General features: G+C 40.7%; 1 protein-coding gene across 1 annotated transcript in view; it reads right to left on the reverse strand.

Annotated features, from left to right (window-relative positions):
- Positions 1 to 21,791, reverse strand: part of LOC145345026 (synaptotagmin-like protein 2) — a 189,713-nt gene that overhangs the window by 63,305 nt on the left and 104,617 nt on the right. The window contains exon 6 of the mRNA XM_080192540.1: positions 17,913 to 19,253. Coding sequence (XP_080048666.1) covers positions 17,913 to 19,253 — 1,341 coding nt within the window. The remainder of the gene's footprint in view (positions 1 to 17,912; positions 19,254 to 21,791) is intronic.

Below are 21,791 nucleotides of genomic sequence, written 5' to 3' on the forward strand. Positions count from 1 at the left end.
TGTTAGGACAAAGAACTCTGCAATCTTCCTTTTAAATTCTTAACGTTTGGAACATCATCAATCACAGGAACCCAGACAAAGGGCTATATACTCCTTGGCCATGCCAAGTGAATAGGGGGAGACATGTGACATGCCCCACAAGCTGGTGGAACCTGTAATATTACATTTTGAAGCTGCAAAGTTAAGCCTTGGGCTCTGTCCAGGTTTGAATGCCTGGCCCCGATTACACTGTTTCTACAGGAATCTCTGGACTTCTGTATCATCACCTACAAGACAAATTCATCTCTGCATATCTATCTCATTGTGGAAGTCAATTCTACTGCAAAAGAAAACTATCCGGCATTGGTTTTGAGCCTGCCGACCGCTATGAAGGTATACACCATTGAACTTTTAATTATTTTCTGTGGTCTTTTCCCTGTAAATATTTCCTTTCACTATATGAGTGAAAGGGAGGCTACCTGGCAAATCTTCTCCCTCTGAGTTTATCCTATCTCAAGTCTGTTGTGGGGTTATTCATCGAAAACAGGATCACACCAAAATAGGGTCATTAGAAAATGTTCTATTGCTTATAAAGGGAGGAATAAGAAAAACACTTCTCTGTTCATGGATGGCTGGGGCGAGGAAAAATCGGGGCTGCCAAAATTAAATCTCCTCCTGTCCATAACAACATCCATTTGCATGTTATAGGCACTATGCTGACATCATGAGCGCCATGTTTACATATCTCTAGACAATTTATAGTAGGTTAAGGATTTAAGGTTATGTAATTTGCATATTTTTGTTTAAAAGAGGACCAAAAGCACCTTGAGATCATAATAATTTGTATTGCTGAAAACATCAGAATTTCACTCTTAGATAGGTATGGAGCAAGGTCAACATTGCATTGGCACAGTTAGTGAGCTGCTAGTCTCCTGAAAACACTGATCATCAAAAAAAGACAGATTTATGTCACATCTAATCTGTTTATCAGAAACAAAATTGCAGCTGTTTCAATGTGCACCACTTCCAGCTTTCCTACCACTGTAAGAGCAGGTATGTAGCTGGAGCTGGAAAAATAAATTTGGTTAAAGAATGCCTCGATTTTAAAATTCTCATTCTTGTTTTCAAGCCCTTTCATGACCTCTATCACTGTAGTCTCCTTCAATCCCACAACTCTTCTCTCTTCCAATTCTGGCCTCTTGAACATCCTCATTGTAAGCATTTCACCATTGGCTGCCATTCCTTCAGCTGTGGATATGCTGGCGTTGGACTGGAGTAAACACAGTAAAAAGTCTGACAACACCAGGTTTTAGTCCAACCGATTTATTTGATAGTAAACTCACAAGCTTTCAGGTTAGCCCCTTCATCAGGTGAATGGAGAGTTCAGGCCTCAGACAGAGCATATAAAGCACAGACAGTTTAGAGATTACTGATTAGAATGTGAATCTTTACACCTAACCTGCTGTTCAAGTCCTGAAGTGGCTGACAATGTGTGTGGAAGGAGCACTGATCACAGGTTAAAAAGATGTGTACGACAACGGATGAATGAACATCGCTCGACAATCACCAGGCAATCCTGTTGGCGAATACTTCAGCAGTCACGGGCATTCAGCCTCTGACCTTCAGGTAAGCATTCTCCAAGGCGGCCTTCACGACACACGACAGCGCAGAGTCGCTGAGCAGTGACTGATAGCCAAGTTCCGCACACGAGGACGGTCTCAACAGGGATCTTGGGTTCATGTTGCACTATCTGTAACCCCCGTGACTTGCCTGGGTTTGCAAAACCTCACTTACTGTACTGTCTGGAGACAATACACATCTCTTTAACCTGTGATCAGTCCTCCTTCCACACACATTGTCAGCCACTTCAGGACTTGAACAGCAGGTTAGGTGTAAAGATTCGCATTCTAATCAGTAATCTCTAAACTGTCTGTGCTTTATATACTCTGTCTGAGGCCAGAACTCTGCATTCACCTGACGAAGGGGCTAACCCGAAAGCTTGTGAGTTTACTATCAAGTAAATCGGCTGGACTAAAACCTGGTGTTGTCAGACTTTTTACTGTATTCCTTCAGCTGTCAGGGTCCTCAGATCTGAAATTCCCTCCCAAACCATTTTGCCTCTCTCCTGCTGTATCCTCCTTTAACAAATTCCCTTAAAACTGATCTCTGACCAAGATTTATTCATTGCCTAATGTGGCTCTGTGTCAAGTCTTTGCTCTATGACGCTCTTGTGAAGTACATTGGGATGTTTTAAGTGTGTTAAGGCACTGTATAATGCAAACTGATGTTCTAACTCAACCATGTGTTTGGTATAGAGTAAAACAGTTCGAACCTAGATAGTGTGGCTCTCCATCCAAGATAGATTTCTGACACTGTACTATAAGGATTAGAGTCTCTACCTACCCTCTTATGAGGACAATCAGAGGAGGATAACAGCGTCCAGGCCATGGAAGCAGCTTCAATTTCTTGAAGAATCATTCATTCTCCTTTACTGAGGAGCTGATACAGGTTAGAAAGGGAGAAAGTTGGACATCCCACTAAGTGGCAGGTGGGTGCTAGACTTCCTGACATAAATGGGAGAAATGGACATCCAAGATGAATCCTCTTTTGTGTGCCAAAACTAGGGCCACATCTCCAACAAGATAATAGTGGTGAAATAAGAGCAGCTCTGAGAAAATTCCTATCCAATATCGCAGCAAAAATGTGACAATGGAAACAAAATGAAAAAATCTGAAATATCACTTGTAACTGCCAATATTTTAGAAGCTTGTGAAGTGCTAAACATCTGTTATTGAACAGGTAGAAGCAGTATCTTCTTCATAAATAAGATTTTTCTGAACATTAAGATGTGTTTACGTTTATATAATGTGTCAAGCCAGACAGCAATATCAGGATGATTAGATATTATGTGTCATCATTTTAATTATTTGTAAAACATTGAATTAAAAGTACTAATGTATTTGAAAAACTGTCTAATTTTATGCACTATAACATTTATATTCTTAAAGTAACACTTTTTCAGCACCATATCCACTCATTGCATTTCCACTCACTGACCAAGGTATAGAGATTTTCAAGCTCTGTCCCCTTAACCTATTGGTCTTACAACCGTGAATGACTGAATGGTTGCTTGAAAAACAATCAGATTTTGATGATAGAAAGAAATAGTCTGCTGCCAGCTAAACTTTAATGACTGACAAACAGAGACACACTCAATTTCTGAAGGGCAAGTTTTTTCTCTTCTGTATGCTTTTGTTAAATATTGCAATTTTGACAGGTATAGTGCTTCTGACCTGGAGGCATATCTAAGTCTAAAGAGATAAATGGAATGCTGAAATTTCACAATGTTATACTGAGTAAGGATGTTAATAAAACCTCTCACCCCCTTCCTTGAGTATTCAACTTTTATTAAATAAACCTCAAATCCTTTGCCATTTTGACAGGTAAACTATTTTGTTCTGTGTTGGCCACCAGCTCAATTGTGTCAGTTGTACCAATATTAGCGACAGAAGACAAACTGCCTGAAGAAGCAATCTTAATGGGTCATAGGCTTTCAAAGTCATGTTTTACTTCTATCTGTTTGTCAAGTGGCTTCAATAAAGATGACCAAGTATTTGCTATGGTTTTGTTTCCATTTTAAAACTGGAATATCTTCACTGAAAATCGTGAAATTAACCATTTCACTCTCAACATAAATGATCAAAACCAGAGATAGAATGATTAAATATTCGATACATTGGTTTAATTCATGCCAAAATGTTAAATCGCCCTATACGTGAAACCACATACTCTGTAAGATACACCTTTTCTTTTACCTGGAGAAGTTGGGATTTATGGAAAAAAGCGGATGAAAATCCAACAGGATGAGTATTAAGTGTGGTTGAGTCTAGAGCTAATCTATGTAATAAGGACTGTGACAGTATGGGAGGCAAGGTAGTGGGCAATGCTGCAGAGGTAAATTATCTTGGTAATGAATAGATGTAGGATCTAGTGCTCAGCTTAGAGTTGAAAAGACCCCCATATTGTGAGTTGTCTGCTTCAAGTTGATACATTGGTCTGTGAGTGAACCTCAAACAGCGACAAGGCAGCAATGATGATGACAGGGCTAAAACAATAGCTTCAGCGTTTCTCATGTTAAGTTGCAGGAACAAGATCAGAAAATGCTGGTAAATCTCAGCAGGTCTGACAGTATCTCCGGAGCTCTCCACAGATGATGTCAGACCTGCTGAGATTTTTCAGCATTTTCAATTTTCGTTTCAGATTCCAGTATCTGCCACAATTTGCCTCAATCCTAACATGGAGAAAGTTGTTCATCTAAAACTTGGGGCAGGATTCTTCCCTGAAGGTCTCAGGATCAAGGCTTAAATGAGGATCGGAGGACCCCACTGTTTGGAAAGTAGTCACTCACCAGCAATTTCCTCTAATTGGGCAATTAGAATAGAATCCCTACAATGCAGAAGGAGGCCATTCGGCTATTGAGGCTGCACCAACTCTCCGACAGAGCATCTTACCCTGAGGCCCTATTCCCATAACTCCACGCATTTATCCTATTTATTCCCCTAACCTATACATCTTGGTACACTAAGGAGCAATTTAGCATGGCCAATGCATCTAGCCTGCACATTTTGGACTGTGGGAGGAAACTGGGGCATCTGGAGGAAACCCACTCAGACATGGGGAGAATGTGCAAACTCCATGCAAGTCCACTGAGGCTGAAATTAAACCCAGGTCCCTGGCACTGTGAGACAGCAATGCCAACCACTGTGCCACCCCACATATGGTTCAACATCGAATTAAGGACTGGCTTTCAAAACCACATGGGCAATTGGAGACCCTCCAAATAAAAGACCAGGCTTTTGATAGGTAAAATAAATAGATCAGGCAGTCAGGCCACTATGGGGAACAGGAGATCTCTCCACAATGCTACTGCTGGCTGAAGCCAAACCCAGGCTGGTGGAGGATTCTAAGGCAGTCTAGAGTACTGACTCCTCAGATCCTTCACTGTCACTGGGAGGCCACACATAGCAGCTATGCTTCTACCCATTCTTACCACCTCCCCCCACTCACTATCCCCAACACCCTTGCACCCTGCAGAGTCCTGGTAGTCAACTCAAAAACTCCAGTTGGCTTCTGCCATTAACACGTCTATTTGGCTCCCCTTGCTAGGATAACATGGACGTCCAAGGCATTTGATAAAAGTGGCGCACAATAACTTTGCCAGCAAAGTTAGACCTTATGGAAAAAGAAGGGATGACAGCAACATGGATACAAAAGTGGCTGACTGATAGGAAGTTATAGTCAATGGATAACTTTTGAACTGGAGGAAGGTTAATAGTGGAATTCCCCAAGGATCAGTGTTAGGGCCCTTGCTGTTTCTGATAAATATTAATGACCTAGACTTTGGTGTATGACTACAATTTCAATATGCGTGAATAGTGCAAAACTTGGGAAATATCATGATCATTGAAGATGATAATGCAGAACTTCAAATACACATAGACAGGTTGGTGGTAAATTAAACTTAATGCAGAAAAGTTGAAGTGATTAATTTTGGAAGGAAAGACACAGAGACCCAATAAAGTGCAGGATACAACTCTAGAGGGAGTGCAGGAGCAGAAAGACCTGACTGTATTTATACATATATCATTGAAGGCAGTAGGACAAGTTGAGAGAGTGATTAATAAAGCATACAGCATCTGGCATTATTAATGGGGCGTGGAAACAAATAAGGAAGTTATGTTAAATTTGTATAGAACAGTGGTTCAGCTTCAACTGGAGTATTGCATCCAGTTTTGGATGTTACACTTTAGAAAGGATGTGAAGACTTAAAAAGGGTGAAGGAAAGACTCAAGATGGTTCCAGGGAAGAGAAATTTCAGTTATGAAGATAGATTGGAGATGTTAGGACCATTTGCACTTGTAAAAAGACTGAAGATTTGATAAAGATATTCAAAATGGGATTAGGCGGGAGGTCAAATGTTTGTCGTGTGTCATCACAGGCAAAGGCCGAAGGGCCTCTACACACTGTATGATTCTATGAGCGCTATATATGTATATATATATATATATACATATATATATATATAGTACATCATTGGAGCCCAATAGTAAAGATACTGGAAGGCTTTGAAATGCTCATAAAACTATCAAAATAAATATCCATTTAAAATCCACTTTAAAGAAATATAATTCCATCATACAGCTGTCTGTCAAAGGTTCTATGAGTGAATTTAACACCAGAATTGCAAATCAATTGACAGGGTAGGCACACCAAAGTCAATGTTCTCACTCAGGGTAACATCCCCAGTGTCAAAGCATTGACTGTGCTCAGAAGGGCCACATTGGCCACATGCCTCACATGAGACTCAGAAACAGGTACCCTAGTCAGAGCTTTGACATGGCATGTAGGCCAAAGGAGGGCAGAGGAAGTGCTTCAAGGACACTCTCAAAGCCTTCTTGAAAAAAAAACAACATCCCCACTGACACTTGGAAATCTCTGGTCTAAGGCCATCTGAAGTGGAGGAAAAACATCTGGGAAGGAGCTGAACACCTTGAGTTTCATCACCAAGAGGAGGCTGAAGCCAAGCATTGACAGTGAAGAGAGTTCTTGGCAATCATGGCACCCTATCAACTTGCTCCTTCAACTACCATCTATCCCATTGTGACAGAGACAGTGGGTCATGCATTCAACTCCTCAGCCACCTGAGAACTCATTTTTAGTGTGAAAGCAAGTCATCCCTAACCCCAACGGACTGCTTAATAAGGCAGCAAGTGAATACCTTTGAAACCTTTGAAGCAAGCAAATGTATGATGATCTGTCTAGCCAGATGGCTTAGTTCTTTGATTGGTAGTTCAGTCATTTGTTTCAATGCATTCAGTTTTTAAAGCCTTTGCTGATTCAGATGTCTCATAGAATGCCATTATGAATGTTTGACTGAGCTCCAAAAGGATTCAGCTCTGTCGGGGGTGTTCATAGTGAATTGAGAAAGGGACTTTTAGCTTCGTTTTATTCCACATTTTTATGAACTTTTAAAAGCTATTGTTCTTTGAAATGGTTTCTCAATACACCGTGTTTATTTGGATATAATTAAAGCTTTTTAAATGGAAGCTTCAGTTGCTGTGTTTAGTTGACAATTTTGTGAACTACTGAGAGAATTATGGACAGAATTTTGTATTCTCGCACCAGTAGGCGTTGAAAAGGTGCGGAGGAGGAGATGGATGTAAAATTCCTTGGATGGCCTTCCCCACTGGGCACCCCTCCTCCCTGACCTCTCTGTGGTTTAGGCCCTTACCTGGTGAATTAATTACCACACAATGGCCATTTTTTATCCAGTGACAATTTTCAGGCAGGTGTGAGGAATTCATGGGCAAGGGGGTGGAAGATCAGTTAAAGACCCTGTTCAGGCCTTGGCTGAGAATGTGGTTGGGGGGGGGGAAGGGTGATACATCCATCAACAGCCCCTTTTCAACATCAGACTCTTCTCAAAAGGTCTAGCCCTGTGGGTTCTCACTTCCCTCTCCCTTTCCACTAACATTCTCACCCTTTCTCTGCCCACCCCCTTGGGTTGCACCTCCCACTGTGCCCTGTGACCCCATGTCTAGCTAGCCCTGGACTGCCAGGACTTAGACTCTGGGGACTGCTTGCAGTCGCAGTCCAGTTCACTGCAGTCTCTGACATATGATTTCATTCAGAGTAAGTCCTAATTAGTTAGAATCCAATGGAGCGTTAAATGGCTGTATGCTAGCCAGTATTAGCAGGGATGCTCTGAATGCCAACTCTACACATGGCAGAAATGAAAACCACGCCATCTCAAAAATCCTGGCCTTTGTTTCTTGGAAGTGGTTTAGGAATGGATATATATTTATGTTATTAGTTTTCTGAACATTTAAGGACATTTGCAGTATTATAGTTATATTTCATGAGTTCTTCCATAATGAATACTGAAAGACTGTTTAAAACGCACAACTCATCTCTCGACTTTAAATCAATCTGAAGATGAAAGCAATATTTAAATAACACACTGTCAGATTCTCAAGAAAAAGAGCCCTTTATTCACCAGATAAAGCATTCTGATGCATGTGAATACTTTTATAATGTTGGCCAATTTAATGGTCACTTAATTTTAAAGAACAAAGTCTGATTATCAATCAGTGCATTGAAACATGATTGTCGAGGTTGGCAACATCATTTAAACTTGATAAACCACCTCTCCTACAAAAGCCAACCCAAATCCATCAAAATTACAAAGGTCTGAAATGCCTACCCCTACAATGGAGAAGGCAAAGGCAGCATTGCTCAGTAAGGCTTAGTACCCATACCCTTATCATGGAACCATTACAAAAATCCAACAAATGCTAATGAATGACGGGGGGTGGGGGGGTGGGGTGGTGGTGGTGGTGGTGCGGGGGCTGTTGCGGTTCGGAATCTTGTAATTGAGTCTTGTCCACTATTTTTCAATCTGGAGGCATGAAAATCCAGGCCACATTCTTTGGATTACCAATCCAGTGGGATAACTATTAGATTATTCTTTCCTAAGTGTTACTAAATAGCGGGGAGAGGAAATAGAATCTGATGTAATAGCCGAGAGTTACTGAAGGTCCGAGATAATATTTGCAAATGGATAAAACTATGGCACAAAAGAAATCAATTTGTTAAACTTTAAATGCCACTATATGGTGTGAATGAACAGAAGTGACTTGAAAGTGTGCTGCATAACCTTGGTATTAACTGATTAAGTGCTGTCAATTATATTCTAATTAAATATGACTATATGGCAAAGTGTATGTTTTGATTACCTAAGTTTACCATTCAAAACCTAGTTAGCTTGGGTTAGTTTTATTTATTTATGCAGATATCATGTTCAATAAATTATCTATGCCCTTTTTGTTTTAATGAATATGTGACATAGCAATTGCATTTACCATATTCTAAGCTGTCAATAATTCCTAACCTTTCAAAAAATGCAATCTTGCCTATTCCCAGGTTGTATTTCCTTCCCTGCACATATATTAATTAAATGGAATTACTCATTCTTTTTACAATCTGTCTGTATATGCCTGTCAGATGCAGAGATAATTTCACCAAATCTTCTCACAAAACACAAATAAAATCAATGTGTCTTTCATTCCAGTTCATCAAATGTTCCAAGTATAATTAAATTCTACTTTAATCATTCTGATATCAGAGCAAAAAACAACTGCAAAATTTAGCAACAGGTAGAAATCCAAGGATTCTGAGTCTTTGGCAGTACAACTTTTGTGGTTTTTCTACCTTGAGACTTCTGTTAAGACTGAAGTCTCAGCTGGTGTTCAACAATTGACAGATATCAAAGTAAAAATATGTTGGTCAAGTTGACAATCTGTGATTACACTTGCTAGGAACTGCTGAACAATTTTAGATCGCAAGCCCAAATTGCCATTGCAAACTGAAATTTTAGAACAGAACTCAAGGCAGAACAGTACTGAGGGAGTGCTGCACTGTCAGAAATGCCACTTTTCCGTTGAGACGAGGGTTAATTTACCTGCCTAGGTGGGTATGAAAGATCCCATGGCATTACTTCAAAGAAGGGGAAAGAGATCTTGGCCAACGTGTATCATTCAGTCAGCATCATAAAACAAAAGCATACATAATTCAAGTTTATTTATTAGTGTCACAAGTAGGCATACATTAACACTGCAATGAAGTTAATGTGAAAATCTCCGCGTCGCCACTCTGGTGCCTGTTCGGATGCACAGAGGGAGAATTTAGCATAGCCAATTCGTCTAACCAGTCTTTAAGGAAACCAGGGCACCCAGAAGAAACCCACGCAGATTCTGCGGGGAGAGCATCAGAGGCAGTGACCCAATCCGGGAATCAAACCCGGGTCCCTGATGCTGTGAGGCAGCAGTGCTAACTGTGCCAGGTCAAGTATCCATAAAATCTGAAAACTGAAAAATTACTTTTTAGAACCTTATCAATCTTTAGCACGGGAAGTCTATTTGTTTGTCTGAACTGGTTACGTTGCTATTCTTGTTGCATGTCAAAAAGAAATTTATTACAGCTACATTGTATTTATTATTCAGTGTTGCATCTTACTTTTCGACACATTTTATTTATTTTAGACAATAGCTAGCCCAGGCTTCAGCTATTGTAGTGTACGTTTATGTGCTGTATCCAAAAAACCAAATAATCTGAAATAAAGGATACACAACCTATATTCTCTGATCATTATCAGCTTAAGTTTGCTATGTATATTTTGGCTGCATTGTTTACTACATTACAGCAGCAACTACACTTCAAAAATACTTGATTGACTGCAAAATACTTTGAGATGTCCGGTGGTCATGAAGAGTTAGCAGGATTTGACAGGGTAGATTCAGAAAGAATGTTCCAAAGATGGGGGATTCCAGAACTAGGGGTCATAGTTTGAGGATAAAGGGTAAACTTTTAGAACTGAGGTGAGGAGACATTTCTTCATCCAGAGGGTGGTGACTGTGTGGAATTTAGCAACACAGAAAGCAGTTGAGGCCAAAACATTGTCTGATTTCAAGATGAAATGAGATCAGGATATTGATTTCGATGACCAGCCATGATCAAAATGAATGGCAGAGTAAGCTCAAAGGGCCGAATGGCCCACTCTTGCTTTTAGTTTCTATGTTTCTAAGTGTGTTATATAATTGCAAGTATTTCTTTCTTTTCTAAATAATCTCTTTTTAATTTGATTTATTGTCACGTGTATTGGTATACAGTGAAATGCAGTTTCATTATTACCTTATGAAAGGTATTTGTGGTCTGTTTGCCTAAAATCAAGCAGACAGTAAAATCTGGTGGTATATGTTAGCATTTTAGTACATATTTCTAATAGAATGGTGGAATGAATTGCAAAATTCAGCAAAGTTACCAGACAAAAACAATCCATTTACACTGAGCTGTGTGTGTGTGTGTGTGTGAGAGGTTGAGGTCGAGGGGGTTGGGCAATAAAAGGCTATTGGCTAGAGAATCAACCGCTTTGATACACTTAACTGAGAATTAGCTGTGAATTAAAAGGGTCATAAATAAAGTCAGAAAATTGTGGAAAATCTCAGTAGGTTGGCAGCATCTCTGGAGCAAGAAACAAAGTTAATGTTTCGACCCTTCTTCAGGACCAAATCTGGTAAAGGTCAGGATTAAAAGGTCAATGAATGTTGTTGCGAAGGGTAGGGATGACATGCTTTGTAAGAGGACCGCTTGCATAGCCATAAAGTTTGTCCAGAAAAGGGGGAACTTGGCACCCTGCCTGGACAAGTGGGAGGAGTTTCCCAAGTGATTGTTGCTGGGATACAAGAGATATACCTGCACACTGCAGGAAACCTGAAATTGCCCATCCCACACATGGACTCTGAGAACTTTGATGATTGAGTACCAAAGAAGGCACGGTGACAGAAATGTTAGTGAGAAATCACTCTGGGATCAGTGACCATAATTCCATTAGTTTTAAGACAGCTATGGAGAATGATAGGTCTGGCCCAAAAGTTAAAATTCTAAATTGGAGCAAGAACAATTTTGATGGCATTAGACAGGACATTTCAAAAGTTGATTGGGGGAGTCTGTTAGCAGGCAAAGGGATGTCTGATAAGTGGGAGGGTAATACTAGCACCCATTTCTGGAGGGCTAGAATACAAGAGCAGGGATGTACTGCTGAGGCTGTATAACGCTCTGGTCAGACCCCATTTAGAATATTGCAAGCTGTTTTGGCCCTCATAACTAAGGAAGGATATGCTGGCTTTGGAGGGGGTCCAGAGGAAGTTCATGAGAATGATCCCAGGAATGAAGGGTTTGTCACATGAGGAGTTTGGGTCTATACTCGATGGAGTTTAGAAGGATGAGAGAAAGATTTAATTGAAACTTAGATTACTGCGAGGTCTAGATAGATTTGACTTGGAAAGGATGTTTCCACTAATGAGAGAGACTAGAACTTAAGGGCACAGCCTCAGAGTGAAGGGATGTTCCTTTAAAACTGAGATGAGGAAGAATTTCCTCAGCCAGAGAGTGGTGAATCTGTGGAACTCTTTAGGCCAGGTCATTGAGTATCTTTAAGACAGGGATAGATAGGTTCTTGATCAATAAGGGGGTCAAGGATTACGGGGAGAAGGCAGGAGAATGGGAGAATGGGGAGAATCATATCAGCAATGATTGAATGGCGGAGCAAACCGACAAGCGAAATGGCTGAATTCTGCTCCTGTGCCTTCTGGTCTTATAGGAGGCTTTCAAAAGTGTATTGACCAGCGTTCAGGGTAGCACATTCCTCTTAGACTGAAGAGCAAGGCTAGTAAAAGTAGGGAACCCTGGATGACTTGGGGTATTGAGGATATCAAAAGAAGAAGAAGGCATTTAAAAATGAATAGGCAGTTGGATCATGGATCCCTTGAGTATAGAGAGTGCAGGAGTAGAGTTAAGAGAGAAATCAGGAGAGTAAAAAGTGGACACAAGATTGTTTTCGCAGATAAGGCAAAGGAGAATCTAAAAAGCTTCTACAAATACATAAAAGGCAAAAGAGTAGCCAGTAACTAGGTCCTTATGTAGGGCCTCTTAAGGATCAACAAGGTCATCCATGTGCAGATCCACAAGAGATGGGCAAGATCCTAAATGGATATTTCTGATCAGTATTTACTGTTGAGAAAGGCATTCACATTAGGGAATTTGGGGAAATAAATAGTGATGTCTTGAGGAGTGTACATATTACAGAGGAGGCGGTCGGGAAGTCTTAAAGCGCATCAAGGTAGATAAATCCCTCGGACCTGATGAAGTGTATCTCAGGATGTTGTGGGAGGTGAGAGAGGAACTTGCGGACAGATATCCGAATCATCAACAGCTGAGAGGTGCCTGAAGATTGGAGGGTGGCAAATTTTGTGCCTTTACTGAAAAAGGGCTGTAAGGAAAAGCCTGGAAAAAGCCTCACATATGTGGTGGGTAAGCTGTTACAAGGTATTCTGAGAGACAGGATCTACAGCCATTTAGAGAGGCAAGGACTGATTAGGGACATCCAGCATGGCTTTGTGAGTGGAGAATCTTGTCTCATGAATTTGATTGAGTTTTTTGAAGGGGTAACCAAGAAGGTAGATGAGGGCAGTGCAGTTGATGTTGTCTACATGGACTTTAGCAAGGCCTCTGACAAGGTACCGCATGGTAGGTTGTGGTGTAAGGTTAAATCTCACGGGATCAAGGGTGAGGTAGCCAATTGGATACAGAATTGGCTTGATGACAACAGACAGAGTGTGGTTGAAGAGGGTTGTTTTTCAATCTGGAAGCCTGAGACAAGTGGTGTGCCTCAGGGATCTGAGCTGGATTCATAATTATATTAATGATTTGGATGAGAATTCAGATTTTGTAAGTTTGCAGATGACACCAAGATTGGTGGCATAGTGGAAGTGAAGAAGGCTATCTATGATTGCAATTGAATCTTGATCGATTGGGCCACTTGTCTGATGTATGGCAGATGTTTAGATAATTAGTTAGATAAATGCGAGGTGATGCATTTTGGTAGATTAAACCAGGGCAGGACTTATTCAGTTAATGGTAAAGCACTGGGGAGAGTTATAGAAGAACAAGATCTAGGGGTACAGGTTCATAGCTCCTTGAAAGTGGAATCACAGATGAACAGGGTGGTAAAGAAGGCATTCAACATCCTCGGTTTCATTGTCACAACACTGAATACAGGAGTTGGGATGTCTTGTGAAGTTGCACAAGACATTGGTAAGGCCATACTTGGAATACTGTGTACAGTTTTGTTCACCCAATTATAGAAAGGATATTATTAACCTCGGAAGAGTGCAGGGAAAATTTACTAGAATGCTATTGGGACTTGATGATTTGAGTTATAATGAGAGGCTGGTTAGACTGGGACTTATTGCCCAGGGCAATAAGTAGGAGGCTTAGAGATAATCATACAGGAGGTCTTAAAATAATGAGGCGCATAGATAAAGTAGATAATCAATATCTTTTCCCAAAGGTAGGGTATCTAAAACTAGAGGGCATAGTTTTAAAGTGAGAGCGGAGAGAAACAAAAGGGTTCAGAGGGGCCATTTTTTCACACAGAGAGTGGTGAGCATCTTCAATGAGCTGCCAGAGGTTGTAATAGAGGCAGGTACAATTCTGTCTTTTAAAAAGCATTTAGACAATTGCATGGCTAAGATGGGTATAGAGAGATATGGGCCAAACAAAGGCAACTGGGACTAGCTTAGTGATTTAAGAAAAAGGCGGCATGGACAAGTTGGGTCAAAGGGCCTCCTTCCATGCTGTAAACCGCTATGAATCTAACAGGCTGTTCTGTTTTAAGCTCTACTTTTGAAGCACTCAACACCATCATAGTTGGTTTGTCACATATACGTACGAAATCATGGGAAAAAAGTCAATTCTACGTATTTTACACAAAGAGCTGGGAAAGTCAATGAGAAAACTGAAAAGTCAATGAACTACAACTTGAGAAAATAAGGTTTAACCGGTGGAAAAAATATTTCACTGGCTACTGCACTGTACTTTGTTAAACAAAGTAGGAACGTTCAAGGACTCTATTGTCTGATTCTTATGCAATTGTACTTCACCTCCACATTTGGCTGGTGAAATCTCAATCGAACTGGACTGTTTCCTGGACATAAACTACAAGTTCTGTTTGATAGTTTTTCACTTGACCTGCAGCTGAAGACTATAAAGCTTTACACCATATATAATGATTTGACCTCTGGGTAACACCAGCTGTTCAAATAACTGAACACATACCAGATTGTTATGAGCCACCGTGGGGAGAGCTCCTCCCTTTCTGGCTTGAGGTTTGAACTTCTGTCAATGTACTGACAGAAGTTCAAAGTGACAGCAAAGGTCAAAAAAGAAACTTCAATTATAGGAGAGCACTTCAGGAGTGAACAGGCAATTCTCAATGAAAGCATCTACTAGTTTCAAATTCTGGGTAAGAATCAAAGCATTGTCAAAACCCCTCCTCAGGCTAGGAGTAAAGAATGAGTCAGGTTCATTGGAAATGGGTTCCAAAGGACAAAAATAATTATTTTGGCTCAATTTTACAGTGGGCCTTTTGAATGTCCAGACACTAATTATGTTTCTTTTCATTAATTGCGGAATCACATCCTTGGAGGTTCTGCAGCAATTTCCACAAACTTCAAGTACGTTAGCTGTAAAAGCATATGTACTTGCGCTACATTATGTAAGTTGATATTAATACCATTTTAATGTTATATTTCAAGGTCCACTGGAAACAAGAGTCCCAAATATAACCCGAAGAATTACCAGCATAATTCAAATATTTTCACCAGCTTTTGTTATAATCTTTTGCTGAATCTCAACATACTTCAGAATAGGCCCATCATTTGGCCAGAGATAAAATTATTGATACTGCTCCACTTGAAGGAACTTAGATTTTGAGGCCACCACCCAGTGGAAATGGAGCACTAGCAATCTGAAAGTAACAGGATAGAACTTACCACCAGGTTTCTACTGTCACTGTGTCTATCACCATTTATATGGATCTTCAGAATAAGCAGCCACAGAAACAAGAACACACCTAATATAGATATTTCAGTTTGAGGACCTACAACGCACTTTAGAATTCAATGAGGTGAAGCATGGCTAGCTCAAACTCTTCCTGAGAACAGCTGGCTTTCTAGTTGAAGAATGACATAAAGACAAATACACAGCTATTTTCTAAAGTCAGGAGGGACAGGAATTCTTCTCTAAGCTTAATCAAAGTAACTTGGGTTGCTGAGGCAAGGTCGCACTCCTCCAAAGAGTGGCCACTCTACCTACCTTCCTGTGGTCCCAGATGCCAACCAAGTCAGCCCAATATAGAGAAGTCCAGGATGCCCTGATATGCATCTTCCTATGCATGGCAGTCCTAAGTTAATGAGGCCTTGGCCATTTCACCCCCAGATTATTCTGTGTACCAGGCCTCTCATGGTACTGGAACCACCATTTCTGTCCTAGACCTTATCTGCTACTTTTTCGTTGCCCCTTTTGCTGTTTTGTTCCTATGCCACTGAACCATTTCAAACCCAGTCCTTGCCACTCACACTGATAATGAAAACCCTTTCTGACCCATTTGCTGCAGCTAGTTATCATAATGGTGGCATACTCAAGTCAGAATCAACATTACTCCTCTGCTGACAGAATACCGGCAGTCCCCATGTTTATTACTGCTCACTACCTCCATATTTGTCGACTGGCAGCTCCCTACCCCCTAACATTTTAGTAGTTTAACTTAAATATTTTCAGTCAGACCGCTGACAAAATTCTTAAGGTTGCAATCAAAAATATTTACGCTCTCCATGTCAGATTTCTGTTCCCTGTCCATTTCCAGTCTCACCTAACTCACCCAGGCTTTGCATCCTTTCTTCACCTCTCACCCATTTCCAGCTTTTCCTGTCTTCTTTCTCTCCTGTACAACATCCCTTTCCTTCCCTCCCCCCCGCCTCCCTCAATCTTCATCCAGCTCCTTCTCTCCTCTCTCCCTCCACTTCCTAAGTTTTCTGAAACATGAATCTTCAAGACTTGAGTGTGTGTTAAACTGCCATTTGGTTTCAACAGGGGCACCAAAATAGCAATCACCAAGATGAGTAAGATAAAGGACTTTCATGATTTTCACAGAAATAAGTTAAATGCCTTTAGACATGCAGATTACAAGCATACCTCATAACAAAAGCAAAATACTGTGGATGCTGGGAATGTGAAATGAAAATAGAAGATGCTGGATAAATTCAGCAGAGTTAACTTTTGAGTTCATGTGACCCTTCTACGGAACTGAAGAGAGATAGAAACAATTAAGTAGCTGGGGAGGGGAGCAGGGCAGAATGGAAGTTCAGAGATCGAGTGAAGTTGAGGAGAAATTGACAAAGATAGCATGAGCATTTGACAAATCAGAATTCAACGGTGCCGTTAGGGACTGAAGAGTGCTAGTAGTGGCATAAAGATAAGGTCAGTAAGATGTGTTTACCCCAGTCCAATGCTGGCATCTTCACATCATAAAGATAAGAAAGCAGGGATATTGACAGGAGAAAGATGGTCAGTAATCAGTGAAAACAAAATTGAAAAATAAGTGACAGGTGGCTTTGTGTGGTTTTATTGGGACAAGCCAAGGCAACAAAAAAAAGGTAAAGATGGAAGGAAAAGATCACATCTAAAGTTGATCTCAATGTTGAGTTCAGAGGGCTGGGTAATGTGCCTAATCAAAAGATGAGGTGTTGTTCTTCCAGTTTGCATTGGGCTTTACTGGAGCATTGCAGCATGTCGAGGCCAGATGTGTGGGCGTGATAGCAAGATGCTGAACTGAAATGGCAAGCAACCAGAAGGTTGGGGACAGCGCAAAAGTTGTTCTGCAGAATGGTCACTCAGTCTGCATTTAGTCTCTGCATGCAGAGGAGACCACATTGGGGACAGCGAATACAGTAGACCAAATTGAAAGAGGTGCAAGTGAAAGGCTGCTTCACCTGAAAGGAGCGTTTGGGCCCTTGGACAGTGAGAAGAGAGATGAAGGGACTGGTGTTACACCTTCTACAATTGCCTGAGAAGGCACCATGGGAAGGGGAAGAGTTGAGGGTGATGGAAGAATAGACTGGGGTTTGGTGGAGCAAGTGATTTCTGCGGAACACTGATGGGGGTAGGGATGTGAGTAAGGGGAAGATATGGTTAGTGGTGGCATCATGCTGGCGTTGGCAGAAATGGCAAAGGATGATCCTTTGAACGTGGAGGCTAGTGGAGTGAAAATAAGGTAATGAAGGACCCCGTCATTGTTCTGGTAGGGAGGGGAAAGGTGACAACAAAGGAGATGGATCAGACACAGTTGAATGCCTGTCAAGCACAGTGCAGGGAGAACTTCAGCCTGGATTCAAAATGTTAACTCTGTTTCTCTCTCCACAGATGCTGCCAGACCTGCTGAGTTTATCCAGCATTTTCTGTTTTTATTACAAGCGTACCTCGATAGTTTCTCCATGGTGCCTCTGAGGTCTCGTCCCATGTCGATGATGGGAAACTGTTCTGTTCAGTTGTCCCATTGTCTGTCAAAAACTGATCTACATCTGGTTCATCTTTGTATTTTTGAGCTGGAGGCACTGAAGGGAACATGCTGACAATGCTGTCTTCTTGCTGTGACGTGGATTCTGTTTTGCTCTTTATCAATGCTTTATCAGCTTTCTGTCCTTCAACTATATTTGCCGGTGGTATTGTAGCAGAGAACCTTACTTGCTTGCTACCTGGCTCCGTCCTTGTGTTGCCATCAGAATCCTCAGCTGGTAGTGTCATTACTCCTGTGTCCTCTGTGGACCGAACTGGGGTCCATTTGAAAAGGTTTTCTGACTCTGTGGAGCTAGTACTTGGACTGCGTTTTAGAATGCCTTTTCTTTTTGAATGCTCAGTCTCTCCTCTTCCAAAAGTCAGATTTGGTATGTCACTGTTATATTCTCCTGGCTTCTTGATTTGGCTGGACATGTTGTTCACTAAACCTGGAGGTCTATCTGATTCAGAACTTTGGTCCAAGATATTGTGTCCCTGTTGACCTTTTCCCTTTAATTCATAGAGCTTTCTATTGGGTTCAAACGACTTAATGTCTGAAGGTCTTGAAGAAACCAAACTGTCGATGTCAGGAGATTCACTTGCAGCACCATCACTAACTGGATTTTGCACCGCTGTTGGGTTTGATTTTATGGCAGTTTCAGCATCATCTTTTTGTTGCTTTTTAGCCCCCTGCAGAATTTCTGACAGCAAAGTTGATGAATTTCTTGACAATGGGTTCCTCCCCCTGGTATCAGCATTGTGCACGATGTTGTCTTTCTTTGAATCAGAGGGTATTTCTACACATGACACCGATGGTCCCTTCATAGGATCACTGGTCTCTGGGGTTTGCGTAATTTCTGCATCACTGTCTGGTCCGTCTGAATTACAACTGTCCAGTGCAGCTTTAGGACTGTGCTTGAAATAATCAATTTGTTCAGAAATATTGGGCCTCCAAAATGGCTTGGTCGCCACTGGGGAAAAATCAGGTTCGCCATTCCCACCTTTCTTTATGTCAAGATTGGTGGGACTTTTTCTAGAACTCTGCAGTACTTGGTCTTCCCTTGGGGTCCAGAACTCATCTTGTTTGGCTGAGTATAATGGTTGACCAATAGCATAATCAGAATATGGATTTGTTTCAGACATTGGTGCATCAACTGCTTTAATGGATGAATCAATGTCAGGCAGAAATACTTCATTGTTTGGGGTTGCAGACTCACTTTCCTGATCCTTTCTGAGTCCTTCCCTGTACAGCTTGTTGTCATCTTCTGTGAAAATGTAATTAAAGCTGTATGAGAAAAGGCCACAGCTCATATTCTATAGGTTATATGCATCTGTTACATTTCAAAATATTAAGAAAAGCCTCTTGAGTATATTTTAATTGAAACTGAAAGAATTACAGACCAAAATATGGAATAGGTTGAGATTAAGCCAGGAACGAAGAGTGAATTACTATTGTTGATCAGTTGATGATGGAATCTCTTATCCATTGCAAATAATAGTTATGCTTTTTTATGTATTTTTGCTTTTATTATTAATCACTTTTGGGAAATGTGGATGATTTGAAGCTAACCAAGCTTCATACTTGGCTCAGTTGCCTCTAAGTCTGAAAGTTGTCAGTTCAAGCACCACTCCCAAGTGCTGAGTACATCATCGAGACTGATGGTCCAATGCTGTATTGAGGGAAATCAGTAAGATTTCAGTTACCCATTTTTAGGGAGATACTAAACCAGGGTCCAATCTGCCCCTAGAGGGATATAAAAAAAAGTTTGAAGGCCCTGTTTGAAAAGATGCAGTGGAGCTCACCCAGTGCCCTGGTCAATATTTATCTCTTAACCAAAACCAGATCATTTATTTCATTGCTGCTTTTGGAACATGACTGTGTGCAACTTGACTGCTGCATTCATTCTACAGGTACTGGACCCCATATCCAGGAAGCTTCATACTGGATGTATACCGGATTCAGGGTTTTATGGATTTTGTGTCCTAGAGCATGGACTAATAACATATTAAAAGACTTCTATTCAAGTTGTTACCATGACTATCAGTTTCAAATGTAGTCGATTTTCAGGTCCTTACAGATGTTGGGGCACCATGTAAGGTACCTCTACAAGAATTGCCATACTTCAAAAGTTCTTAATTTGGGATATGCTGAGATCATGAAAGACATTGGACAGGATTCTCCAACCATGCTCACCTGAAAAACAGAGATTCCTGCCCGACTTCAGTGGAACTTTACACTGGCCACGCTGTCCCCCACCCGCTAAAATTCCAGTGGCAGGTGGGATGGGAGAATTCCGGCCAATGTATAATCACAATTCTTTCTATCTTTCTTTTCTCTACTCAACCATCTAGTTTTTGCCAGGCAAGCGGGGTTAAAACTTCACCTGCTTGTGTTTTTGCTGTAGAGGAACATGCTTACTCATTCTTTCAATACACACGTTGGCAATTGGAATTTCTTATATAACCCTTTAAGGGGCATTTTACCAAAGTTTTGCTTCGGAAATTCATACGAATGATTCATACATTATCTCTCAAATCCACCATTTTAATTGCTCCTTCAAAAATTGAATCAAGTTTAACATTCTGAAACTTTTAGTTATCTCTTGTCAGCACTGTACATTTTCGATGATCACTCGTGGGATTTCTAATGATGTTTTCATTAACCTCCCCACCACAGAGGCCAATGTCACTGGCCCATTATTTCTAGCGTATGATTTTAATTTTGTTTTAAACATGGGCACCATGTGTGATTTTTATTAATTGTTCATCACCTGATCTACTGAAAATATTCACCAGGGCATAACACATGACCTCCTTCACTATTTTCAGTGAGAATAAATTGAATCTAACCCTTTCTCTACTTTAAACCCTTTTAATTCAATTTGCTCCATCATACGATTTGCAAGATTATTGAGTTTTGGTCTCATCTGTTGTGTAAGGGCACATCCCATAATTACATATATACCTGATGAAATAAGATCTTCTATCGACGTTTCTGGTAACTACACGTTTCTACATTCCACTTCTCCATAATCATTTTCAGTCGTAATATTCTTTTGTTGGTCAATTCTGGTTTACTGACCACAATATAAGCACTGTAAAAAAAAACTCAAGTGTCGCTGGCCATGTCTGATCCGTTGACTAGACCTTCAGCCTTTTCTTTGCCTAATTGTCTGCTGAAGTGCCTCAAAGCTTTTTCCATTAAGCCAATATAATTTTCGACAGTCAGTTTAGCTCACAAACAAAAGTATTCCTTAATCCCAGTGGACGTAGCCAATCTGGCATTATGACCACAAGCAAAACTTGCATCATAATCCAGGGTTTTTTCTTTTCAATGGGTACATTTCTATCAGCCTAGAACTTTCATCCAGCAATGACTTCTAACCTGGCCTATAATATGTCAACCTGTAATGTGATCCCTTTCCACGTGACAAAACGTTCTGCTGCTGGACATGTGATCAGTTACTTTGTTTCTTGGAAAGGTTTAGATCGCAGTTGATGTCCATAGAACAACGCAAAATTTGATTCTACTTCTCTGCACTTAGTTTTGGAGCGAGTTATATACAACAGATTTTGGTCATGCCTCCTTTAGCTATCTGTCCATTTTTTCCTATAGATCATTATGGGCATGTATCATGCCCATATATATATATATATGTATTTTATATATCAAAGACATTACGTAAACATAAGTGATATTTGTTGTGATACTAGTTTTCCTGGCTTGTGCAACATATTATGTGTAAAGTTAGTTGTCTCCCTGCCTTATAATAGTTATTGCCATATCTATCAGGTTTACTAAG

The sequence above is a fragment of the Carcharhinus amblyrhynchos genome, chromosome 7, assembly GCF_965287045.1.
Source record: "Carcharhinus amblyrhynchos chromosome 7, sCarAmb.v2.hapA, whole genome shotgun sequence".
NCBI lineage: Eukaryota > Metazoa > Chordata > Chondrichthyes > Carcharhiniformes > Carcharhinidae > Carcharhinus > Carcharhinus amblyrhynchos.